This window comes from Grus americana, chromosome 7, assembly GCF_028858705.1.
Source record: "Grus americana isolate bGruAme1 chromosome 7, bGruAme1.mat, whole genome shotgun sequence".
In the NCBI taxonomy this organism is placed as follows: domain Eukaryota; kingdom Metazoa; phylum Chordata; class Aves; order Gruiformes; family Gruidae; genus Grus; species Grus americana.
Window position 1 is genome coordinate 28720534 of NC_072858.1, and position 27656 is coordinate 28748189.

The 27656-nt window shown below is 38.4% G+C and overlaps 1 protein-coding gene across 5 annotated transcripts in view; it reads right to left on the reverse strand.

The window, feature by feature from the left end:
• Nucleotides 1-4530: 4530 nt before the first annotated feature.
• RASGEF1A (RasGEF domain family member 1A) overlaps nt 4531-27656 on the reverse strand; it is a 169300-nt gene continuing 146174 nt past the window's right edge. For 4 of the 5 annotated variants that reach the window (XM_054831442.1, XM_054831444.1, XM_054831445.1 and 1 more), the window contains 11 exons: nt 22951-23079; nt 17601-17738; nt 14014-14235; nt 13648-13722; nt 13319-13411; nt 11456-11558; nt 11079-11158; nt 10238-10429; nt 8581-8704; nt 8258-8330; nt 4531-7207 (listed from right to left, as the gene is read on the reverse strand). In XM_054831442.1, coding sequence (XP_054687417.1) covers nt 7183-7207; nt 8258-8330; nt 8581-8704; nt 10238-10429; nt 11079-11158; nt 11456-11558; nt 13319-13411; nt 13648-13722; nt 14014-14235; nt 17601-17738; nt 22951-23079 — 1254 coding nt within the window. In that variant the 3' untranslated portion in view covers nt 4531-7182. Of the gene's footprint in view, nt 8331-8580; nt 8705-10237; nt 10430-11078; nt 11159-11455; nt 11559-13318; nt 13412-13647; nt 13723-14013; nt 14236-17600; nt 17739-22950; nt 23080-27656 lie in introns of all 5 variants that reach the window. The other variant, XM_054831441.1, reaches the window with a different exon arrangement.

The window sequence follows — 27656 nt, forward strand, 5'->3', positions numbered from 1 at the left end:
TGGCTACTCTCATTTGGTACCTGAAGGTGGCAGGAAAAGGTTCTTCTTTTCTCAAGCGATGAGGTGTCTCTCCTTCTGGGTTAGAAGGTAAATGTTTTATTGATTTTTCTGGGCTATGTTACTCTGAGATTACACCAAAAAGGGAATGGTTTCCATCTTTTCAACAGGAGAGCTCATGTGCTTCTGTATAGCATGTGTTGTGCTGGGTTTGAAGAGTAGGTGGTGTGGCTGGGATCTGTGTGGCAGTACCATGTGGCAAAAGTCCTTCTGAATTGAAAGTAGAATGCTAAATCAATCCCTTTTATGTTTCAGTCTAAATGTTTGCATAAGGTTGTAGTAAAACGTGGCCCTGTTCTGGTTGGCTTAGTCCTGGTCTGCGATAAGTGAGATAAGTCCCTCTAAACTTGAAATAAAGTGCCTAGATAGGAGTTTGTGGTGATTTAATTGGTTTATTTGAAGTGCTGTAAGTTTGTATGTATCGTGGTGAGTTTTTTTTTTAAAAGGGGTGGTTTTAACCCCAACAGTTTCAAGGTTGCCTCATAGCTACAGGACTTGTACGTCTCGCATGACTTAAGTCTCTTGACCCGTGTCCTCTGAGCTTTTGCTCCGACTGCTGTAAAACCTCTTTGCTGATGCAGGTTAACTTAAAAGCTTTATAATTTTCTTCCGTAGGCAGAATGCTTTGCTGTCTGTACTTGAATTGCATGTAAAAGAGAACGTTAACCCTTTCCTGCCACTTGCAATGCCAGTAGCTTACCAAACTCTTTTCAAGATAATCTTGTGTTTATGATGGTGGTGGTGCCTGATCTTAAATTCAACTGGTTTTTGGCTGTTGCTTTGGCATTTGCATGTCCATGGGGGGCGCACGTGCTCTTTGCTAGTACCAAAGTGTTCTCGGACTTTTGCTAAAAATGCTTATTTAAAATATATGTATTTATCTGGAGTAAAATAAAATTCAATGCAGAGGCTATAAAGCAGCCTTCCCAGATATGGGGTATGACCTGGCGAGCGGGTCACGGCTGTGAAACAAATGGGGAGTTCCTCCTGGGAGAAGCAGCGGTGTGCGTTTGCGTGGCGTGATCAATGTGAAGGAGACAGGAGGTGAAGCTGCGCGGAGCTGTGGAAACTGGAGCTAACGGGCGCAGCCGTGGCTTTGGCCCCGGGGGGGGCTGAGCTCTTGCATGGATTTTCTGCAGCCTTATGCAAGCTTAAGTGGCATCTCTCTGACTTTGCTACAAGTCATAGGGAAAATGAATGTATGAAAGGGATAGTTTTAAGAGGAAAGAAAAACCTTTGAGAGAGCTTGGTGCTGAGGTATGCTCTGGAGGAGAGCTTAGAGACAGATCAAAGCTCAGGCTACTCTCAGCATATGGGTTGCACTTGGGACCTGAGTTACTGGGGAGCAGCTGGGATGGTGTTCTGGCTGGCAAATGCAGTCCATGTACAGTAGTTGTGGGGTTTTTTGAGGTTTGTTTGCTCTTAAAATCTTGTCAAAGTGACTTTTTGGCTGCTGGGTTCTTGTGAATTTCTTTTTAGGATACTTGGATGCTGTGACATTTCTGAGAAGTGAGGTGAGCTAAAAGGATATGGGAAATACATTGGATTTGCTTTGCTTGGTGGATTTATTCATTACTTGCTTGGATTTTATGTTTTTGAAGCATTTTGGGAGTGATTTTTTTCAAATTGAGGCAAGTTCTTCAGCATTAAGCGATAACATCCACAAACATGAATAGGTCAATGTTTCGTGAAATTCTGCCAGTACCATAAGCCTTAAAGGCTTTTATCAAATACATCATTTACAGCTCTGCTTGCTGAGACCCCCAATGCTCTGTTGCTGCAATTGGTGATGTGCAGCACTTTGCTTCTCTAATTTAACAGATATTTGGGGAGGTGGAGTGTTGTTAGTAATATCTTCTTCGAATTGAATGTAAACAACTTGATGTTGTTTAAATGTTTCAAAGGAAACTTTCAATGTCAACACTGATGGATAGCAAGATTCTTTGAATTTAATACACCCCAGAATCTGAAGAGGCCTTAGTGTGCTCATGTGACAGCAATTAAAAAGATGTTAAGTACTTTTCTGTCTGTGTAATGAGGTTCTGTTAGATCTTATTTGACTTCCGCCTCCAGAATTATATTAATTTTAAGATTGAGGTACCTGCTTCACCTGAAGAAGCTAGATAAGATTAGAAATATTAGAAGAAAATTGCCATTAAATTTAAAGTTCCTTCTTGCCTGACCCAGATCAGGTAGGGATCTTGGAATCTGCATTGGTTTGTGTTCACTATGGTCTCTGTGACTTGCATTCAGGTGGGGTTGTTAACTGGAATCCTCTGCATGGCAACAGCCCTGGGTTTTGAGGTTTTTATTTGCTTATTTGTAGTTTTGGGGTTTTTTTGGTGGTGTTTTTGTGTTTTGTTTTGTTTTTGTTTTGTGGGGTTTTTTTTTCCTTCTGGTAGATGCTAGTAATAGTTTCAAGTAACTGTATACTGTTTTTGCCAAATGCTGTTTCTTACAGAACTTTTTCTAAACAAGTGCTTTTTATTATTATTAGTTGTTAGAAGCATAAGTATTCTTAATATAAGGCATGCATCCTATAAGATCAGAAACAGTATGTTTATTGGCTTAGGATTTTTAAGTTAATGTATTTTCTTGTGGTTTGAATTTCTTCATCCATCACACCTTCTGAGGAGAAAGCAGAGTATCTGTCTGAGACTGTATCAGCAGTCCCCACATGACATAGATCTTAATTGCTTTTTAATATTGCGTTATGAAAATAAACTAATATCCCAAAGTTATTTTGCAGCAATCAACTGCATCCATTTTCTGTGCAAAAGCAGAATGTGGTATCAAGAAGCCACGAAAATGCTGATGTTACAAATTGCTTGTAACATTGCAAATATTAGAAACATTTAAGTTACTGTTATGAACAATGTTACAGAAATGGTTACACTTTAGATTGTACCTCCAAATTACTGCAGAAGTAAACCCCCAAATGTTGTTTCTCTCTTCCAAAGCCCACCTTGGGGAGCAGTGAAGGCAGGCAAACCTCTGCAGTGTCAGGGAACCTCTATTGGAGGCCTGCTGAGATGTGCTAAAACCTGAAAGCATACCCAGTTATCTCTGCCTTTCCAGGGACAAGCACGGAAGGAAGAATTGAAAGCAACTTTGCTAACGTGTGTATACTCACTGCTCTGGAAACTTCCTCAACAGCATGCACTAACAGGTTAAGATAAAGTCTTTCTGCCACTTGATTTTTTTTAATTTTTAAATATCTCACTGTTCACCCAGTGCTATTTAATGGCTGCAGAGAGCCATAAGACAAAACCGTTCTTCCCTATACTGTTTGCAGGCTTTTCTGACTAGTTGGGAAGCTGGGTTGCCCTGATAAAGTTATATATGCTGCAGACTGAAGAAGGATCTGTCTGCACATCCTCATTCACATTTACGTGAAGAAAGCTGTTTCTTGGGAACTATTAACTTGATAAATCAAGTTGCTGCTATCGTAACTAAAGATACCTTATTGGCATTGAGTTACTGTTTGTCATACTGTGTCGTGCTCTAATGGCAGTAAAGTGCCTGGAAAGCAATTTTATTGTTTACTCTTATGCCTGTGTAAATAGGTAATTTATCCTAATGACTGGATGGGATGTAATTGGAAGTGCATTTTCAAGGATGTAATATGCATATTAATTATGAGTGTGAACTGGCCATCAGGAAGGCTCTTGTCTGCTTGATCCTCTTAATGCTCGTAAACATTATTATCTTTTCTAATGAGCCATGATGACTGAAAGTAGTACAGCTCTACTCTGGGAGTCTGTTGTGGATGTCTGGTTACCAAAGCAATTTCCCCAGAGAGTTTTCAACACTAAAAATGCTTGCAGGATCTCCAGAGCTCCTGCACTTGTAAGGCCTAACCTTTTTTAAGGGTTATCCCTGGGAAAGGAGGAAGGATGGGTAGCACTGGGGCAGTGCCCTAGGAAAACTGGATTCTCCTCACAGCTCTGTGCTTGTCTAGTCCCTCTCTGACCTTGGGGAGGTGGCTTTGCCTCTGCAAAGGTCCTGGAGCGTTGAAATGTCAACAGACTCCTGATACAGGAAACCCTGGGGTGTGCTGCAGCCAGCAAACATTCCTCTGCTTTCCTGTTAAAAGGATAAATGTTTGGGAGGAAAAAAAAATGAAATTCAACTCTTAGGACATGCAAAATGTTTTTACATAGTGGAACCGTTAATCACTTTGAGAGAATGAAAATATTCTATAACAGGGACACTGTATCAAATCCGTAAAATACTATTATAGAGAGCACACTAGAAATGGCAGCATATTGTTGGCTTAGTGTTGCTCTTGCCTTTGTTGGAAGATATTTAAATATTTCATAATGTATCTTTATAAGTCAGAACTTAAATTTAAGTAATCAGTTGGTTCATTGTGACTATATTCCCTTCCACAGTTGCTTTCCCCTTGTTCAGCTGCTGGTGTGTGGCTTGATCAGTGTGCAAGTGAAAAATAACCATGGAAAAAATTAGGCCTGGTTGAAGCAAGTTTTTTTTTATTAATGCAAGCACATCCAGTCAAACACGGAATATCCTGCTTTATGGTACAGCTTTATATTTAGCATTTCAGCTCAGAATAGCAAAACACGGTATATGAGGAATGTATCAAACTGAGGGAGGAAAAATAAAAAGGAACCAATGTGGATACTGCGTTGATTTCAAGTATATACTAGGACTGATTGACCAGTGAAGTGCACATTCATGTGAAAGCTTTTTTTTATACATTTACAGAAAGTGTTCTAAAATTGCATTTCAAATATATATTTTTTTCTTAAATTTTAAGCATCCCTTTTAAATTTCAATTACATAAACAAAGCTGATATACAATCCCTCTTATAGTGTCCGACAATGTTACTAGCTAGAACATCTCTGAAAGTGCAAAACACTGTAATAATACAGTATAAATATTCTTACTCTAATCCAGGGCTGAAGGTCAGGACTTCAGCACAGGAAAAATAGCAGCAGATGATAAGAATTATCCCTTCCCCTTTTCTGGGCTGTTCTTGTTAACAGTTAGCATTCTATTTCTTCCTTCTTCATGGCATAACTTACTTTTGTTTCTCTTAGATGTCAATGCTATAGGAATAGCAAAATGTTGATTTATCTCCCTTCCTTACCCCAACTTACTCTTCTAATTTTAAGTATTTGTCAAGGGGGGAGTGGAACAGGGAGAGAGGGAAGGCTTTTTAATTTTTTTACTACACTACAGGGCCAATACAGCAAATAATTTCTCCTAAGTGATTGCAGATGCTGTATGAAACAGTGGCACTGCTCTTGGTTGTAGGCACTCAGCAAGAAGAATCTGCTGGACCCTTGGTCCAGCAAGTGTCCTGCCCCTTCTTTAACAGAAGGCAGAATAAGATAAACCCCACCTACTTAGCTGATAATTTTTAAAGAAACTTGTGCAGAGGTCCTCTGTGGGGCTCTATGAGGGAGGCTGTAACCACTGTGAACTCTAGAGGGCCTTATTTAAGGAAAAAAAAAAAATCTAATTTTCTGGCTCAAGTCATTGTCTTTACAAATATGCAGCCCTCAAGCCTTAAGGGAACAATTACTGGAAAGGACAGTAGATATTAATGGATAATAATTTTTTCATTAAACAAAATAGTTTTTAATCTGAGCCTATTTTTATTTTCTTAATTCAGAGATTAGGAAAGTAAGTCCTGAACTGTATGTTTTTTTCCTGGAAATGAATACCTTGAACCTTAACACAACATAAGCTCCTCAGGTGCTCATTTGGGTAGCCAAATTAGGTGTAAACTCAAGGCTAAAAGGAGAAATTAGAAATCATAAGCATCAGCGGGTTTACAGCTCATCTCTAATTTTGGTACTGACTTGGGTTCAAAGGTTTGACCAATTTTTTTTACGGTGTTTTTCCTCAGATTTCAATGGGTTCTGGCCCAGACAGTTAATCACAGCTTGCAAAATACTAGAAAAAGCTTATGATATAAGTTGGTCTTTGCTTTAATTGTCTGTAAGTCCAGGCTAGCATTTTCAAAGGAAACAAGGGAATTAAGTGCCCAGGTCAGTGGTGATGAACTCTTAAGCTTCTCTGGAAATTTTAGCCTTAACTTCAAATTGGACATCTGAGTTTACTTCCCTCTCCCTAGCTCATGTATTATCTTTATTTTCCAAAAACTGTTTTCAAAAAAACATATTGAGCCTGTTTTGCAGAGATAATCTAGGTTAGACATCCTTCTCTTCAACATAAGAAAAAACTCCCTGATTTTTAAAAAGGAAAACACAAACTATTCTGACAGCCAGAATTTAAAGGATAGTTCCCAGAAGTATTAAAACTTAGACATGTGTGCATCTTCACACATGCACGCACACATACTCACACACAAACGCACGTCCCCCAGCAGTTACCCCATCTTATCTCTTTAAATCATGTAACAAAAATATGTTTGCTGCACCATCAATGTTACAGGCAGGTATACTCTACTTCATGTGCCATATTCTCCATTTTATTTAAAAAGTACTTTGTAGCTGGTTTCAAGACATCCATATTTTTATTTTCTTTACTTCCAGTCCAGCGTAATAGAAGGTACACTAAACAATATCAGTACCTTGTAAGGCACTATTTTCTGATGTAGGAGAGGAACACACTTAGGGCAGATGTCTAAGGCCTTGACTCTACAAACACTTACTGACACATGTGAAGGGTATCGCTAATTTGAAGGAGACCCTTCACCTCAATGCTAGAGAGACATGTTGAGTGTTCTGTAGGATACTGGTCCAATGGAGTATTTAACCTGAACACTGGCTTTAGTTGGGATGTGTGTTTTAATTTTTAGTTTATTTTGGTGGAAGTAATAAAAAAAAAAAATAAAAATTTGGATGCTGATAGAATAAGATCTCCCCAGGGATACCATCTCCCATGATACATTTCATCTCTGAGAACAGGGCCCTGCCCTTGTATTTAAAATAAAAAACCAAAAACCCTTCACTTAAGTGCCTTAAGGTTGACATGTGAAATATTTACCACATTTTATTTCATAAAAGTTACTGTATATACAAAAGAGACCTCAGCCAGTGAGGTCTGTCTTAGCTCAGTCCAAGTCTTTCAGGTTGTAAAAACACGTTCATACAATGTGCTTCAAAGTCTGCAGATCAGATCCGAAAATCTCAGGCTCTATTAAGCAGAGTTGTCCTAGAAGAAGTAGTAATAAGAAAGAAAATTACCTTTTCTATCACGACAAAAACTTTTACGCTTTTGGTAAAGGTTGGCAATAGATCTGTCTTGCATCATTAGCTGGAAGCCTTTCTTCAAGGGATATATTTTCAGCTGCTATAAACTGGAATACATCTGTGCATTCCAATAAAGATGCTGACTTTAAATGGCAATTTAACCTTTGTAACATCACTTCAGGCCCTTAAGATGTGCTCGGGTAAGTAACATGTTCCTCTGTCATCCTAAACTATTTCTTGCTGAACAGCGTCGGACTTAATGCAAGGTATGTTGGATGGGTGTCGTAAGTGAAAAGCTCCTGTGGACTTCCTAAGAAATGCTGGGATCACTGGGAAACAGTCTCTGGTCTAGGATAATATGGTCATAATGTATCTCATCTGCAGCTCAGGACATACAGACTTCTTCATTCTTTATCTGGTACAGATAGGGCAAATCTAAATGTTTAACATGATTTACAAAGGTCTAAATCTCTCTTTCTGCCTTGACCTCAGTATTAGAAGAAATCTCATCTAAATTAACTGATCTCATCATGCATATGCAAGAGGTGTTTCCCCCTTTCAAAGAGGAAGGAGGAGTCATTGAGACTTTCTCCCTTAAGAGTAGGCTGAAAATTAGGGTATTCGTGTAAAATTTCATCCTTTTATAAGATTTGTAACTGCATAGGTATGATAAATGATAGTATCTTCTTAGTATCTTTATATATTTGCTCCTCTGAGAAAAGCATGTCTGCAAACTGCTACAAATGTAGATTCTTTCACTGTATTTGACAGCCTAAACAAAGCATATTCACTTTCATAGTCCCAGCTGTGATCTTGCAACCTCAACTGACCTGGCTGGAAAAGCTGTATCAAAATCCACGCCATATTGAATTTTTTCAGATTTGAATTCTGAAGAACAAATAAGTGTATTTGGGTTAAAATGGCCATAAGCTGGATATGGAAATAGGAGAAAGGAAGTTGATGATTGCGCGCCTGTATGCAAAAAGACTCATGTTCTGACAAAGCTTTATACCTGAGTGTTTTCCAGCTGTCTTTTTCCATGTGGTTTTCTGGACCTTCGCTTTCAAAGGATGCAATGAACAGAGCTAGTAAATAAAATAAGAGCAATCAGATAATGGGTTCTTTAACTGAAAAAATAATAATAAAGAGTTACAATATAGCAGGTGTAACTTAGCAGACTTCATAATGAAGTTTATTCTCATCAGAAGCCAACACAGAAGTGATAATACATATTTATCAAATATTTTTTTACATGCTAATTTTTTTCATGTGTATATTCTGTCTGCATTTCAACCAGTAGGAAGACCCACTATAGTGTTCAATAAAGGATTTTACCTTCTTCGCTATAAATGGGTGCTGTGAGTAGATAGCTCTGGATCTTCTTGTCTTTTTCAAAAGGGCACTCAACCTGCTTCCATGTCAGGAAATCATGAATCTGTCTTGAAATTTCCCAGAATTTCTGCATGAGGTAATTAAAAGAATTTTATTAAAATCATATTTGTTTTCTTTCAAATATTAGTTCTTTTGTTTCAATTTCAGAGACTCTCCATCTTGTTCTTATTCATGCTTTTTCTTTTATTATCCCTCACTCAGTCTTCTTCCTTGTTATCCTTTCTTCTTACTGCTCTGTTCTCCCCCTCATGCTCCTAGTTCATCATCTGTTGTTAGCCTCTCAAGTTTAGAATAGTGTATCCCTGTTAACCGCCAGGTCTTTTGTATTCAATGCTTTTCATGATCAACCTTTTCTTCCCACATAATAAAGTGCTATTGGCTTGTTTTCTGTGTCTTATCTCTAAATTAGCCTGCAAATGGAACTAGTCAGTAAATAATTTTTTATTTACTTTTTACATTTGCAACCTTCAACTTCAATGAAATGTGACATACCTGATTTTTCCATAAAGCACTTGAAAATTTTAAGAAATAATCAAAATAACACATAGATTCTATAGATATTCTTTCCTTCCTAGGATTTTAAGAAATGCATAATTACCTAGGGTTTGCCTTGTATATTGTGTGCCCCCCTCCCTCTACCCAGCCTGAATAATGACAAAAAAATTTTCAAAAGTACTTTTGACAGGCTGCAGTCTTTTGGACATGTATGTTTGTTACTCAGGAAGAGAGAATCCAGAACCTATAGAAACTCCCCTGGAGACCTGCTAAAGCCATTTGCTGGTTATGCGTTGCGTTTATAGCTAGCTAACCTGAGGAGGTTAAATCAGCTAACGCTGATGATTTAGGGTGAAGTTACCTATTATAATTTGCTCAGATATGACTGCTTGCTGCTGCAGCAAAACTTATTTTGCATTATTTACTGCCTTCCGCTGCCCGCAATCCCTTTTGAACATAAGGTAGGTGCAGGGCTGAGGAGTGGCGAACTGTTGTCTGCCGGTTATATATGGTACACTAAAATTCTTGTGCTTCTTGATTTCAAGTTCTTTATTTTAAATGTTCTAAGAGTACAATGTTCCTTGAAGAGATTTCCCTTTCCAGTTGGCTAACGTTAGACTACTTCTGTATTCCTCAAGTAATTTTTAATGCTGGGGGGGGTTGGCTTCTGAAATTCTTATTTTCTGCTCAATCATACATCAGTTTTGGTAACACATTAATGTTATTCCAATCAGTTCTGCTTACGTGAATTTTATGTTTTGCAGTGCATCTGTCCTGTTTCATGTAAAAAAAAAAAAATCTCTATTTAAGTATACTTTAATCTTTTAATTGAAGGCAATTACATTCCAGCAGTTTTATAGATTCTCTTCTGTATAAGCAATTGTGGATCTACTGGATACGTAATATATACATGGCAACTGCAAAGGCTAGCTTTCACAGAAATCTGGTGAGATCATTTCCCCTAAATAATGATGTCCCTTTATGTCTAGATCACAGCAACACTAAAGGAATTGGTAATATAATGAGCTAGAGGTTCAAAACTGGCAAATGCTTGTAATGTACAATGCTTAACTAGCATTACAGTTTCTATAATGCAAAGTCTTACCTTGAAGTTTATCTGCCCATTGGGCAAGCGGTTCGTATGTATTTTGTGCAGAAAGTAGATATCTTTAATAAACAGGTTGAAAACTGGGATGACTATCTTCTCTCGATTGCTGTTGGCAGTCTGAGATCGCTGTGCTGCTCCTTGCAGGGCTGTGCGGTAATTACAAAAGTTGCTGGATGGATCCATGTGATGCTGGTTTTATGGGGGATAAAAGGCAGTCAAGTAATAGGTGTTTCCTAAATATCAAAAGCTTTGATCTAACAATCAGAGTGTTCATTCTTTATGAATTTGTTGAGCCCCTTTTTAAACTTTCAAGATAGAGTAGCTTATACTGATCAGGTCTGGACTCAGGTTTTTCTCACTTCTGTCTTGTTTGAAAGGAGGCTTCTGTACTGGCTTTACATCTATGTAAAGTGGTTAATGGAAGACTGAAAGGAAATGATAAATGACTACTGGAGGAAAAACAAAATTCTAACTGGCTGTCACCAGTCTTTCTGATGACTATTTCCATTAAGTTTTGTTTTCATTCAGATCTCCACTAGATGGAGTACTCTAATTAGTTTTAAGGGTAGCAGAATGGCATTCACTTGAGTGAAAACTACCTTGATGTTAAATGGGGAAAAAATATGCTAGGAAGAAATAACCTAAAGAAAACTTGCATCCACTTTTCTTTGCAGGCAAGTAGGGAGTTTGAAATTCAGCAAATGCTTTCTCTAATATTTATATGCTGGTGACCACTGACAGAGGTGCCTCTGTAACCTCTGACTTGATTTCATCCAAACCTCTGCTGTGGAATCACTACTTGGTGGATTTCTATATAAAGTCTAAACTTTAGACATACCTCTAAAACATCAAATTTGGCTGTTTTGACCTTGGACCAAGTTTTCTTTAGCCGTGCCACAGGACTCAAGTTCATGCCAGCTGAATGGAAAGAGAAGAGACAAAGAAGGAAACAGTTAAAAAAAAAAAGTAAAATAAGGCTAATGTAACTCTGTGTTTGTGTATCAGCACTACACAGTGGAAGGCAGTTCATCCTGGCAAACAAAAGTTGTAGCTAACACTCATGCACCCACACGTTAATCTGTCACTGGTGCATACTGCCCCCGTAGAAGCGTGCATGCTGATGTGGTCAGCCAGTTTAGGGCAAGTATGAGCTTGGTCTTGCCAGTCAGGTTGTAAAATGGTGTGCCTTTTGTCAGCTGTGTTAAGGATACTCACAGATAATAGCCATCATTGAATTAAAGTTTCCAATATTGAAGCATTCTCTTGCCACATCAATGAAAAATTCCACCATTCTTGTACGCTGCTTTTTCTTCACAACCTGAAAAAAACCCAATATCTGTTAAGAGGGAAGGGATGGCCTGAATTTTGGATGGGATGTTCAGTCAAAGGCCTTGTAACAGGCTGCTTGAATAGACATTTCAAGACTTTATCCAGCTAAATCTTATGATGATATAGGCCTGAGGGTATTGTGTTAAGATTAATTTTTAATAAAATAGCCAAAGTATTTGGGGCTACTATCAATTATTTGTCCAGTTCGGGGGGACTGTAAATTTTTGTTTATGTATAAAGTTCAATGTCTTAGGGAATCTTGTATAAACAAGCTGGACACTTTCAGCAATTTCCTGTTACTGGAAAAAGGACATAATATTCTTTCTGATAGCAGCTTCATATATGCAAAAAATTTAAACCCCTGAAGAAGAGGGGAAAGCAGTGGACAGACTTAAGACCGGGGCGTGAAACCTGAATGTGAGAGAGAATAATTGCCATGTCCTGATTTTCTGATTTTACTGTCTATACTCTTAATGACCTCTTAAGAGCAGGTACTGATGATGATCAAATATACAAATCCCCACTCATGCAAACATGCGAAGGATCTAGGAAGTGATGCTGAATATCTGCATTGCAGATTCTTTTATAAATGGCAAAGCAAAATTAATATATAGCACTCTCCAAACTTTGTTTCCAAAAGCCATCAATTTTTATTTTTTTAAAAGTAGTATTATTGCCTAGATTACGTTTATTCATCAAAATCTTTCCCATATTTAGATCTAGAAGTTTGGTCTGGCTTATAAAAAAATGGCTCCTGAGTGGTGACTGCAGACTCCTTCACCAGGGAATTCCTTTTTTCTTTTTTCAAAAAAACCTCTTACATAAATACTTCAGTTTCTGTGCCATATCAACAGAAAATGGTTCAGTAGTCAGTGGGTTGTCTTAGCCCTTGGTATGCTAAAACCTTTTGTTTGACTGGTTTACTAAATGTATTAGCCATACTGGCCAGCTCTGGAAGATATCTTGGTGTGTTTTTGTAGCAAGCTTCTGTGAGAGCAAGAAAGCTTAAGAGATTAGGATCAATATATCAGACATATGAAACTGCAGTAGGCAACTGGATTTCCACAGAAGAGCTACTGACCAAGCAGGAATAGGGAGGAAATTTCCCATTTGATAGAATTGGTGCATCTTAATAGAAATCCATAAAAGATGAACACACCTTTTTTTAAAAAAAAAAAAAAAAAAAGAAAAGGTTTTCTGGGGCAGTGTACCTTCCATTTCTTTGCTGCTTATATGATAGAAATTACTTTAAACTCTAATAAGGCTGTTATCCCTCTTTTTTTCTTGAACTTTCCAGTAGTTCACTTTCATTCCAGACTTCTGAAGAAAGTTTATTCCTGATTTTTCTACAACAAGAATGAATATATGACAGTGCTAATGATATCTAAATGCAGTGGAAGAACAGCTGTTTATCGGTAAATCTGTGTTTAAAGATATGTATCTTTGAGAATTTATGGGTATATTTAAAAAAAAAAAAATTGAAAAGAGCTCCTGGCTCAAACTCCACGCAAGTTCCACTTCACTGCATGACTAATGCTACTATGGAAGCTACATAAAACTAGAGAATATATGCAAAGCCAACCATAGCCATGGACTCTTAATCATATAAGCATGCAAATAATTTAATGCTTGAGTAATGCTATTATCTTTAATTGCACTAGTAATGTTTAAATCTCTATTAGACCACTGCCTGCCTTTTGTTCTTAAGGCCAGGATCATTTTGCTACCTTGTTTTCAAAGAATACCTACCCGACAAATCTCTGTAGCCACCAGCATGCTGAGACAATTGAACCAGTTGTCATAGGCCTCCAAATTATAGGTTTTGGTCACATCGCCTCGGCACTAGAAGAGAACAGGCCACATGTTAATCCTATCCTGTATATCATGATAAAGTCAACATAGCAAAAGATAACTTCCTTTTCATGTTTTGATAAAATCTTTTTGGGTATTTCTTAAGGCATGAGCTTAAAGAAGGTTAGAAAGCATCAGCCTTTCTTGCACAGGGTATACTTGAATCATGTAGGTCATTTACACTGGTTATTCTTTGTTTCTTTTTGTCTGTGTACCCCTTCTTGTACCTTGTGATTATCCAGGGAGTCCATGTGGCTGACAATCTGCATCAGATCCTCTGGGTAAATGTTGCTCACCCTTTCCTGTGTTTGGAGAGATAAGAGATTGTCACTGTATGGACAAACAGGGAGTTCAGTGAAAAACACATCAATAAAGCCAAAGTTAGGAGAACATTTTGGTAACTTTAGTCTTCCTACAGTGAAGATGTGTGAGGTGTGTTTATTGGTGTACCTAATTGGTCTTGTTCATTACTTGGTATTCTTTGATTGAAACAGGAAAGGCTTTCAGTGAAGCTATAGCAAAATTCATATTGATGAGTACATTAATATTTAGTAAATGGAAAATGAAATAATTCATGAAAATTAGTGTCTCACCAGTTCAATATAGGTCAGCTGCTGTGCCAAGATCAGAGGGTCACAGCATACACTCAAGATGTCTTTCTGAGTTGACTGTGGCTTGGTTTTGAGGATGGTGCCTTTGTCAGTAACAGGTTGCCGGAATTTCTCTCTGATTTCCTGGTACTGGCTCCGTGCGGAGAGGGCCATCAGGAGGTTCTGTGTCATCTGGCTAATGATCTTTTTCACTGTTCCATTTTCCTAAGCACAAGGCAGAAACAATGACTGCTAAAAACCTTTAGTTCTTGCAGATGCAGATCGCCAAAGAATTTCTGACTGGGAAAAATAAATGCCTATTATCCATTTTCTTTCAACTTATCTGAGCTGATTGTGTGACAAACGAAGCTGTCCAAACTGCCTGCACAACTTCATAAGGACATTGTTATGTCTGCCTGCCTTCCCAACTCTATTTCACTTGCTTGACTGGTCCGCTCCTTGGGGCAGATTTTGGCTAGTACCTCATTTCAAAGGCATCAGGGTAAACAGCTTAAAAGCAGATATAGTGAAAGGTGGTAGAGTTGCTTGCACAAGGTTTTTTGGGTTTTTTGGGTTCTCTGTGTACCAACTGCCAAAAAGCACCACTTTCTCCTTCTGATCAGACCCACTGATGATCAAGTCTATCTAGCCCAGGCAGAATCCAGGGAATTCACATTATGTCCAGGAATATACCCCTAAAATACCCTGGCTTGGCTTGGAACAACTATAGCATCTAAAGATTTAGCTAAGAGCACATCATATTCTTGGATAACTAAAATGCCTTTCTGTTCATCAAGTGCAGATTTTAAACATAGGATCTATAAGGATACATGCTGGTGAGCCACAGAAATACAATCCATGCACTCAGTGCTTTGACAACTAAGGCAAGCTGAATTCTTTCTGCCACTGATTGTTTGTGTCCTATATACACTTCTCTGAGGTCCACCCCAAAGGGCTAACTTGATCACTTTCCTACTCCTCCATTCTTCCTGTTACTACTTTAAATGACCCAGGTTCTCCAACCCTGTTCTTCCCATGCATGGAAAAAATAATTCCGCCAAAGGCGGTCTTTCTCTTTTCTACACAACTGTTCTCTTGCTTTCATGCAAATGATTTCTCTTGAAGTTAGCCACAAGGTTAACCGTTAGTTTACAACCTGCTGTGTTGGTTTCTGCCAGTCAACTGGATGCATGAGAAAGAACCACAATGAATCTGTGATAGTTCAAAGAAGCCACTAATGTGCAGTGATGACTGAAATTGTGGCAGATGTGAGAGATGATAACGACCAAATACTTGTATACTGCACGCTATAATTAAACAATAATAGTGTCAGAATGTTGCTTTACAAGGCAATAATGTGACTCCCAAGTGAAATCAAATGAAAAGCTGAAGGCAGTGTAGCTCGTCTTGATGAGGCAACTGGATTACTGCTAAACAGCAGCTGGCTGGAGCCATTTCGGATATTGTGCTACAAGTGTTAGAAATGCCAAGGGAGAGTGGGGGGGGACTAAAATAAAGTGCTAAGTCTGTTCTCTGGTATGCTGAGCTTTCTGTTGTAAATCATTTGACTTCAGTTGCTATGCCTGAACTTACTCATGTCTGGGAGGAGGAGGTGGCAAACATTCTAGATGTGGATCACAGAGAATCAAATTTGAAGGCAGGTGAGAGTATCATAGATACTATGTGAAAGTGAAAAAACTGCAGTGACATGAAAAACTATGGCTTACTTAAGCTATTGTGAATTTATTAGTATCTTAATACTTAAACGCCCCTAGAATTTTAGCAGTTTCCTTTCATTACTAGTCTTACCTTAAATTTTCTTCCAACTTTGGAAAATAAGTCAGTAAGTGTGCAATAACTTGTCCCTGTTTGAGTTTAAACATGACATTTGTACTTCATTTGGGTTGCAACCCTGGCTGTAGCTATAGCTATTCGGTATGCTGAGAGCACTGGGACAAGCACCTGACCCCTTTGTGAGAGCTCTCAGTTTACTTTCTATCCTCTGTATGGAGAATAGTGTCCAAAGGGGATTTGGAAAAGTTTTAAAATACAGAATAAAACCATAATCCCTTACTGAAGTAAAGTATGGGTACAAATACTGAGAGCAAGAGTTGCTTTTTGTCAATGTCAAGTTATGTTTCCTGGGGTCAGATGTGGCAGAGCTCTTCACTGATCAAACTTGACTTGTAGCCTTCGTAAGGGGATAAATATGATGATGCTGTAATTAATGGATGTCATCAGATGCCTCTGACACCAGAGCACTGAGCAACTCCATGAAGATGCATTTTTCTCAAATGACAATTTATTCATATATAACTGAGTGGGAGGGAAGGGAAAGAGAAAGAAAGGCCGCAACTTCTTTCTAGTTCAAAATAACAGACAAATGAAATGCTAAGATACAGATGATAAATAAAACCTCTCCCAAGTCCCCTTTCACCAAATCCACCTCTTCACCCTTGTCTACAAAGGGAACAGAAGGCATATTGTAATCCTATTTCCTTTTCCCCTCCTACTAAGGCACTGACGTTTTCATAGTAGCATCCAGGTAAACAGCTTTGATGCAACAAAACTGACATACTTCCTTTTGACAAGCTGGTAACACCTAGTTGTATTGTGCCCTATCACTGATTCATGCAGCGCCGTCAAACCTGTTGTTCTTCATTTTCCCTGTACCTGAATCAACAAAAACACGTAATACAATTGTCTTCCCATTTCCTGCTAATTGTTCTCAAATACCTTGAAGTTGTGGGTTTAAAAACAAGAAGCTTCTACGTCTATAAAGTAAGCCTTCATGTTCACACACTTTACAATTAATTCCCTTGCAGATCTTGATTATATCCTTCCTTTTGTCTATTGGTAGTTAGTGATATTCTCAATGACTAAAAACATGTAGACTTTGTGAGTGCTGGGGGAAAAAAAAAGCCAACAAAAAACAAACAGAAAACTAAAAGCCCTTGTTTTATCTGAATTTGATTTATTTCTTTGCTTTAGAAAAGCCTATTGTGAGGTCTAGCTTTCTTCATAGGCTAGAAACTCGGAGCTGTTAAGACTGGTGATTGGCTAGTAGAGCTCAAATATAACAGTGGAAATACTGTGTATGTCACTTGAAACGTAGCAATGAAACAGTTGCTGATTATTGCTAGGAATGAATTATTAAATAATAAGCATCCTCATCTTGAGCAAGAGTACATTTGATACAACTAGTTGATATGTCTTGCGTATAGAGTAGTAACAAAGTACAAAGGATGGTCCATAATTCATTATGAAAGTTATCTATATTGTGCCATTATAGTCACTGTTCTCTCCTTTCTCCCTCTGCACCACATCCATTTTTCACATCATCATGACTATTTTGTGTCTTCCTCTTACACTTGGTGATTACAAACAGACAGTTTCTGCTACTGCGCTATTAAGTTCATTGCTCAGCCCATGTCCTGCAGTTGCACTGACAGCTTAGCAACTGCTGTTGTAGTCTGTTTAGACAATACTGCAAGCAGGAGTAAGGGTTTGTATATAATATGATAAAATATATATGAAGGTTGACAAATATTGCTTTCCCACTTAGTGTTTTTTCTCCCCTCCACCCCTACCTCATCACACTGTGTGATCCTGTGAGCAATCTCCTTCAACTCCTTCATGGATTTTTCATCTTGGAAATCATAGGGGAAAGTTTCAGTCCATTCCTTCAGGAGCTGAATGATTTTGGCAGCAAAGGATTTTAGCTTTGCCTACAAAGAAACAATGAGTTAATTACTGACTTACCTTTCTGACTGCACAGTAAATTAGCTGATGAAGGCTCGCATAAAACTAGAGACACCCTTGAAAATACTTTGCATTAGTAGTAGGTGAAGGAGTATTTAACACTGAACTGTGAGCCAGATTCCTAAATAGTATGATTTGGCTTCCTTTCATGATAGCTTGGTAGTGTCTCTTACCAATAGCTTTGAAGATATTCCTGGCTTTATAAACTAACCTTGAAAATATGACAGAATAGTTTACTTAGTTGAGTGAAGTCAATGGGACTTAAGCTGATTTTTGCCATCTGAGGCAGCAGTACAAACTGCAGCACTCCACCAAGCATCTTTCATGAGAAACGTTCACAAAGACATTTTTGTTCTATAGAATTTATCAGACCCTCCAGTTTGAGCAGTATATTAAAATAAATGAATGACAGGAAAGATGTGTGTTCTCTCCATGACATCTAAATCAAAATGGACTTTGAAAATAAAAAATATTGGCTCTTACTGAAAAAGCTATCAACCACAGAAAGGGAGGGAGAGCCGTTTTCTAAGTTCTTCTGTTACCTGTGAATCTTCTAAAGCTTTTCATCAGTTAGATCTGAATTGGATGCCAATTACTCCACTATGATAGCAATAGAGAACAGCATCAGTAAATCCAAGGGAGCACTCTTGTACAGTCGGGAGTGCTAAGAACGCTTTTAACAAACAAGAAGAATCAACACTTAATTCAGGTTATATTTATCCTCCCACTCAACATGTGATGCACTGAGGAAAGAGAGGAAGTTTTCATTTGTGTGTACCTCCCCACTTGTGTAAGCCACAGAAGTCCCACTACACAGAAGTTCCTTTTCCCCACACACAGTGCACCTTCCTCATTGCACTTTTCATCAGCCTCTTTGGGGTTACAGAAGGTGACTTAGCATGTGACTGTTGCTACAGGAAATCGGTGTATTTTCTTTTAAGACAAATAGAGAATGTCTTCCAAGAATTGGTAGGAAATGTCAAAACATCATCTGGTCATAGTATGTTCCAGATTATTTAATCAAAACCAAAAGTCAACCAAACTAAGCTATTTTTCTGCACTTTTTACATCTCACTGGTATACAGTCAATGGGAATATTAATAAGAATTTTGAAGTTAAACCATGCACCCTTGAATCCTCAAGATGAAAATAAGCTAGTGCTCCATGTAAGTCAGAAGGGAATTTTCTTGCCTTTTTTTTTTTTTTTTTCAGAGCTGCTAACTGCATTCTGCTAGCATGCTTTTGCTAACTGTTTTTTATTGATAACATTTAATTGATCCTGCTAGTAAGAAAACAGCAGAATAGTTGGATTGTGAGGACAAAACCAACCACATCACCGTTCTCTTTGCCAGCAGGAGGGAGTCCTGTAAAGCAATCTCTGCCAATGCCACTCCTGTGGAACCCAGCTTCGAGGTATTTCTAAACAGCGTGGGATAGAGTTTCAGATTGTAATTGTCTGTCCTCCAAATGCCCATTGTCATCTGCCTTGGGGGAAAAAGACAATGTATACTACTTTGCCAAGAAACGTATGGAGCCTGACACTATTAAAAGAATAATCTGTAGGTGGTGATAGAGAATTAATTAGCCAGCCAGTGCACTTCCATTCAATTAAATTTAACTGGTACATGCCTACTCCACTTTTGTTTACCAAAAGCCACTACAGAAATGGGTTTTTTGTATTAATTATCCTGACTATCCTTTCTTTTTAACTTTTGAAACTGAAAAAGGAGGGATGGAGGCAGGAAAAAATCCTTCCTTAGGCCATGGCAAGCATCTCCGTATGAACACTGACTTCACATCTCATGTATCTACTCATGAGTTGCTAGGGTTTGCTTCCTTCACATTGGAAAGCTAGGCATCCGTTGCAAGACAAACTGTAAACCATATTACTCTTCATGTTATTACTCTTCAGGTGTAAAAAATCTTAATGTTTATCAGATGTTTTTAATGCTCATGAAAATAAGGTATGCTGAGGGCAACACTAAAAAACATCAATATAGCAAAACACGAGATTGCTGTTTCATGTGCACTCTGATGAAACCCAAAGCAGTGTGACAGGCTTGATGCACATAATTTGTGATAACGTAGATAGAAATCACACAGTATGTGGGTAGCAGCACGCATTTTTCTTTTTGTCATGGTTGCAATAAACCTACCAACCTACTTTTTCTGCAGTCCTACTCCAGATGTGAGCCTCCCCTTGTGAGGCCTGACACCAGAGTTCTCTGGAACCTATAGGAATACTTCTCCCACAAATACTTCTTTGAAAAGAAAAATACTTCATTGATTTAAGTACTGTGGATCAGTCCTGTTCTGCATGAGACAAGACAGACAGTACTGAGAAACAGCTACCACTTAGAAAGGAGGGCAATAGCAGCACTGTGCTTATAGGAAAGGGAGGTTTAATGACAATGACCCAGTAATGGGTATTGTTTTGATTCCTGGCTTTAAAAAGGAGAACTTACTACTGACAAAAACTGAAAGAAATCATAATTTTTGAAGGGACTTATGTGTTCCAAGAGAGCCAAGACAAGCTTAATGGAAACTAGTTTCTACTTTGTCTTTTTATTTCTTACTTCTTTAACTTTTTATTTAAAAAATACCCTCAAAGTGCACAAATAATGCAGCACAGTTTTAACAACAGGTTTTTTCACTGAATAATACTATACAAGTGCTTTTTTTCTGTGACAATCTTGTCTAAGTCTTTCCAATCTCTAATGTGCTTATGGAGAGTTAAATTTTATCCTTTATAGTCAAGCTTAACTACTGATTTGTATGTTATAATTGATGTCTTAAACTGTGAAACCCTTACTTTTTATGAGTGGCCAAAAGGACTCTAAGTGCACACCAAGACATCCCAGAGTGTTTTTCTTTTTAATCCACTTTTCTCTGGGTTGTTTTCTATAGGACTCTTTGGCTAGCCAGTGATGTCAAAAACAAAGTAATGGTAAGTATTGTGGTGTGTAATCTCAAAACCTGGCTCCTTGCCACGTCTTCAGCTCATGTGCTATCCAGGCAACAAGTCAGCCAGCTTCTTGTTTGCTTATGCAAATCTCTTATCCGAAATGATCAGAGCTGCTTTAACTATTTTTGCCAGCTATTTCCTGCTGTGGAGCCACTTAATTAGAAGGTGCTGGTAGCTGATGATACCTTAATGGGTTATGACTGTGAATACGTAGAGTGCCTTCAGTCAAGAATTTCTATACTACGTGTGAAATGAGCTTTTATTTGTTGCCAGATAGAAAAACAAATGTTTGCAAATGCTAGTGGCCAAATTATTTTGTAAAATGTACAGGTGCTTGCACTAGAGGACAAGAAAGCAGTCGTTTGAGAGGGATGTCAGAAATTTATGCAGTCTTTTCCAAGAACTTTTGTGTTTAGTGGGCAGGAAAAAATTACAGTTTATATTAAGGGGGCAGGAAGGGATCAAGGCCATAGTAGGAAAAGCAACCAGCAAAGCATGTAAATTAAAGCAGCCTCCCAAACACTCATGTTTTATTGTTACCCTGATGTTTGTCGGCTTTCCTGTAGGCCCATTTCCAAATGGTCAGCAGAAGGTGTAAGAGTGTGGGTGTTGGGAATATGAGCTGCTCTCTTTTACATCCTGTTGTTAGGATGTAATGCTATTTCATTTCAAAGTGGAAGCCATGATTTTTTTTAACACATCTGCTGAAAAGCCAGAATAATACTTTTTTACAACTAATATCTTTATAAACAGCCAGGTCATTTAGTCCCCAGATACTGTTTTCATTTTAAAATCTCCTAAGTGTATTGTTATTCATGAAAGCTTCATTTTATATGCCGTTATTTTTAAATCCAAGTATTTCACGTACATATTTTTGATGCTAGCTACTGACAGCAGTCTTCCTCTTCATATGTCTACTGATCAGCCCTACTCGTTTCCTGTTTCAGATGGTCTCAGCATCTTCTAGAAGCTTCTACCTCTGTTTAGTTACATCTTGCTGAGGAACCACTCCAATTTACAGAGCATCAGTTCCAGGTTGCTCGGTCATCAACTAGTTTGGCAGTGGTGATGGGAACAGTTATCCCCTCTGTGTACAAAGCTGGATGCAGTGGTTCTTGCACCTTCATTCTCTGACCCCTTGAATTCTCCAGCACCTACATGAAGAGTTACGTAGCTGTTTGGTGAGGAGATCAGGGGACTGACTTGGATGAAAGTCATTTTGCACTAAGTGGTTAGTTTTTCCTGCAGAATAATTTTGTGATGTCATATAAGACTGCACACCAGGAATAGTAAGGGAGAAAGAAGCTCTTAGGTCAGTATTACTGTCAAAACTTCCGCATTGTCAAACCACAGGGTTGCCTTTTGTGCTCCCTACTCAGTCCTGATATAACAAGGAGAAAACAAAATGGGACTATCAACACGCTGGAGATTAGGAATGTAAGCATGTAACTTCTCACCGTAGAAGAATGGATCCAAAACATGCCCAGGATTTGAACAATTTAGGTCTTTAAATACTTGCTGATTTTAACCTTGTTTCTGCTGCTTTCTGTTGCATCCCAGCTTGGACTATTCTGGTACTTCAATTTCAATCAAAAGCCCTTCAATACACACTTTCCATAATGGTGACACTTAGATGGATTTAAGTGCATATCAGAAACTGACCCAGTTTGGTTTAATCAGTTGTAGTAAAACTGCATAGTCACATGTCAGCACAGGCTACCCAGTTCAAGTAGCGCATCCCTTAATTTTCGTGAGAGGTAACTTTCTGATTTACTGTTATACCAACTTAAAACACCCCAACAATAACCGAGAGCTGTGCCCTCAACTCTACTAGGACGGTGAGAGTGACTGGAGAAAGGGGAATCAGAGTCACGAAAGACCTAACTTGTTGAAAGCGCAAAAGTGCAAAGCCACTTGCTGGGTAGGTTTTGTGCCTGACAGACATTGCTCCAGTGCACAGCACCAACCTGTAGCTCATGAGCAAAGTTGTATTTCCAGTCACTGTATCCGACTGGTGAGATAGTACATAATCTACGTTTGCGACTAGCAAAGAAGCAATAGTGCTTCGAGGAAAAAGACTAAAGTAAAAGTGCATCCAGTAACACGTGCCAATTACAATTTCAATTTATCCTTTATCAATCTATTTAGCTTCACAAGAATGGGAAATAAATGACAGTAGCACAAGTAACTGAAGGACATAATGGCTTATTTACCTTTTCTGCCTCGGTCCCAGTTTCTAGCTGCTGCTTCTGTTTAATGCAGATCTGCCCCACTTTAGCCAGGAGCTCATGTGGGTGAATGAAGACTCGTGAGCTCAATAGGAAAGTGAAGATGTAAGTCCTCTGTGGAAGCAGAGAGGAAAAAAAAGCACAAGTTGAATAACTTTAGCATAAATAATGTCTTCCTTGGACAAACTATTCCATAAACCACAAATGTAACTTTCTCATTTAAATTCTTGTAATTTTTCCTGTCTGCAGAGATGTGGTGGTCTTTCCTAGCTCTGTTAAAAGGAAATGCTCTAGGTATTAACTGTAGTGTTTTCAGATTCCCAAATTATTTCCCTTTAAAATGCCAAACTTGATATGCCTAACTAGTCATTGCTCACCAAAAAGACAAATGAAATATGTTCCATGTAGGGTGTTATGCCTCTTGAAGACCACTATTTTTGCTGCTTTGTTTCTTTAAGAGTGATTGTTTTTTCATTGGGCTGCACAAAAGTGCTTCATGTGTATTCCAAACCACAGCTGTGCAGGGTTTTTTTTTTTTTTATTCCTTTTTCCCACAATCACTGACACAAGCTTTAGCTTAGATTGTGGCCATATGACAATAATTTAGTTTTAAGCTTTACTTTACTTATTTGCGGCCTGTTTCAGTCTTTTGAGTATGAACACTGCTAATAAATGCCAACAATTATTATTTCTTATTAGAAATAGCCTCCCCACTTGTATTTTAAAAGCTGTAATGCACTGTATGCCAAATCATACTCTGGACAGTTTAGTTGAAATGCGAATGCCTTTGTGCCCTAGTCTTGCTTCAGCATTTGAAACTTGGCTTCTGTATTTGAATGTAATTGCCTGAGTAATGATAGTAGCATCTCATAAGCACTTCTGTTTTTCCTTTAGGCTTTTTGAAAAAATTTGGAGTTAGGAAATTGTAGGGGATCTCCTTGACAATGGATTTCAATTAACTTTTGTTATGTTTGCAGTGTGTGCTGTTACTTTACGCTGTGTTTTTAGAAATGTGATTTGGCAGACCACAGCCAAGAGTACATATATATGTATATATATAGTCAATGTGCCCATATGCCACCTTGGACAGGGCAACTAAATTGAGATGTCTTAAAAACTTAAGACTAGCTGTCTAAAATATGGCATCTCTACTATTACCTACTGAATTCTTTGGCTTGGTCTCTAAAACACACTTCTAGTTAAACAATAATGGTATCTTTAGGAGTCCAAAAAGGTTATGGGGTTTATCTCTCTAATCACAATAAAACGTGCTATTAATGAAAAGTATTTCCATGTCTTTAGTGCCCAGTATTTTTTTTAACAAAATAAATAAAATTAACTAAAAGTCACAGTGTTCTAGGAGTGAGTGAACAGTATAATAGATTAAGCATATACCTATTAAACATCTAACTCTGTCCTGAGCTTGTGGAGAAAGTTAATGAAAGAACCGAGTGGAGTGTGATACAGCAGAGGCATTTAAAATGCTCATTCTGATTTGAAGTTCTTATTAGCACTGGGGTTCATGTATTACACTAGGAATAGCATTAAATCTGTACAATCAGACACTGGAGTTAATCTGTAGTCTTTGCCTTGTCTATTGTTTATGAGGAGAGGAGGAAAAGGGTTAACAGGATGGACAGTTTGGGTCAGGTTCTTGAGTAGTGCTCCCGCTGATGGCTACAGAAGATGGGCAGCTGGGGCCACCTAACAATTGGGCTCTCAGTGACTTGGAGCAGGTGGCCAGGCTAGTGACAGGACACTGACAGCGTGGCCTCCCTTCTTGATGGCATGGTTGCAAACATCCCACACAAGCGTACTTTGGGAAAATTTAAGAAACTGGGATTCTGTTTGGTATTTTCTTTACGGCTCTGTTCAGAATTTCAGAGTTCTTTTTTACATTTACAATGACAAAAAAAATGAAGTTTGTTTATTTTAAAAAGAAATTCAGTCTAGCTTTTATACCTGGAAACAGCTGATGACATTGTGTCAGCTTTGGTTTATATGATCTTCAAAAAAGTGCTGAACTGGAAAGATGCAGGAAGACGCACGGCCATGTACAAGCATGCTCTCCATTTTGGGCTTGCTGATGTCTCTGTAATCTCTAACATATGTAGTGGACCCATGCAATACTTTATAAAAATCTATAGTACTGTATGCGGTGTCTTACGGGCAATGAATTAGGCTGAAGAGCTAACCTGATTCACAAAAGGGGACTTGGTTGTGTTACGGGACAACGTCAGATCTTTTATGTATATGAGAAGGATCCCTAAACTGATACACTCCCCGTTCAGAATGAAAGCATGAGAAAGAGTGTTGGGTGGTGAGATTTGGGGGGGGATTGGGAGTTTTTTGTTTGCATTTTTAACTATGCCTGGTTATCTTCTGTTATTTTTTTGCAGCCAACTTCTGTGTTCATTTCTATCAGTGTTGTCCCTGAACTTAAAACTGAGTCTGGACTATCTGGGAAAGGAATTTAGCTGTTGGGTGTGTCAGCTGTCACTGGGTTGTGTGAAAATTTTTGTTCTGGAAACATGAAGCAGCCCTCACTTTTATGCTATTTTGCATTTGAGAGAGATGGGGAATAATAAAAAAAAATAATTATGGACTTTGATACTTTTATCCCTTTCCCACATTCTTATTTTGGGAGTTCAGAGCCTGTCTGAAAGATGCCTGTATGTGTAAGCAGTGGGGAACCACAACTTAAGCCACGCTGTCCTGCCAGTGACCTTCGCTCTGATAAGCTGGAACACATTCTTTTAAGGAAAGATATAATTTTGCTTCTCGTACTAATTCTAGCGTTGGTCTCCCTGTTGGAAGTTTGTGTGATGTGGGACAGCATTTATCCAGAGTGACTCTGAGAGGGGCCCACTCAGAGTATCATTTCCCTATTGTTATACTGCAAGAAAAGTGTGACCCAGATGACCTGTGCTTTTATTTGGTTTCTTTGATAATGGTTTATATGGTCTTCAAAAAAGTGCTGAACTGGCAAGATGCAGGAAGATGCACGGCCATGTACAAGCATGCTCTCCATTTTGGGCTTGCTGATGTCTCCGTAATCTGTAATATCTGTAGTAGACCCATGCAATGCTTTACCAGACAACACTGGACTACTAGGTTTAAGAAACAAATTATTATTACTTCTGAAACTCCTCTGCTGTATTTTTATAACATTTTCTAAGTCACTTAACTGAAACCAGGTTCAGTACTTTGGAAAACAAAATTGTTCCATTATGATCAATCAAGATATGCTGGTTTATAATATATTGGTATGTAACTGGATTTTTTTTGATACTTTCACTGCAAATGCTGGCATAGACAAGGTGTAACTGTAATTAAGAATGAAATTGACAGGTCTGACAGCAGTATTGACCTCCATCTCCTTGCCTCTCTGCTAATAGCCGCTACCTATCCAATAAAGCAAATTCAAGCTGAACTAAGCCATATGCTTCAGCTTAGTGGTAGGTCTCAGGGGTTAGGAACACAGTTGTTTTGGATAGGAAATATTTTATACTAATGTCATATGCCTTATCTAGATCAAGGATTTCAGTGATTTGTTGCACCTGTACTACTGTACACATATAAACTAAATGTTACAAGAGTGTAAAAACCTACAGTCTCATCGGCAGTCCCCTAATCATGGTTTGAAGGAAATTTAGCTATGGAGCTAGCTGGTTTGACAAAGCAAGATTAAAAAATGCTTCCATAAGCTATGAGATTGAAAGTTAAGCTCCACTTATCCTATAAAAGTGACAGGTATTTGGGAGGAGAGGCAAAAAAAAAAAAATTCCTTTTTGTGCTTAGAACAACGTAAGCTGACACAAAAGGGGCTTGTGCTTTACAATAGAATAAGAAGCCAGATTCCTTTAGTGCCTAAAGTTGTTGCTAAGAGATGAGCTGAATTATATTTAAAAAAAAGAGTGAGAGCGCGAGCACACAAGACTAAAGAAGGAATTGTTACTCTCTGACCCAAGAATGCACTGATGTCTTCTCGAGGAGGGGAAAAAAAAATTTGTGCACTCACTGCTCATTCTGGAACTTCTTGTTTGTGAAATATTTTCGTGAAACATTTTCTTGCTTGGGCACAAGGGTTGCAGACTGGTACATTCCATTCCTAACCTCCCGAACTCCTCTGTCTCATGAGTATACATTTTTCTATGTGCTGAACAAGTCCCTGTACACAAACAAGGCTCAAAAGAGCAGTATACAAATGTAGGCCCTTATCTTTCCCGCCCTCTCTTGCCTGACTCCTGTTTTGCCAACATGGCAAATACATTTTTTGTTTTACCTCTGTAACCAGCACAGAAAGATACTCTGTGTTTGCTTTCTCCCCCACCCCCTTTTTTTTTTCTGTGTGGAAGGTTACTGTGATCTTTAGCTTAATGTCCACACAGCCAGGAATGCCTTCTAAGCATTGTGCTCAGATGCACTAATCCAAAACTTTGGATTGAGTACTGCAACTTACAGATATGTCACTCTAACAACTAAGGTAATCTCTGCTAACGTTACCAAGAGCTCCTCTTGGTGCAAATTAATTGGTGATGCCTTGCTGCTTTTCCTGGCATGTGTAGCCAGAGATGTGAGACTGAGAGGCGTTTATACCTTTCTCTTGAACTTACAGTATTAGCTGCTCTTCTGACAGGATGTCAGTCTAAATGGCTATCACTCTAACCCTCTGTGGCAAATTCCACAAA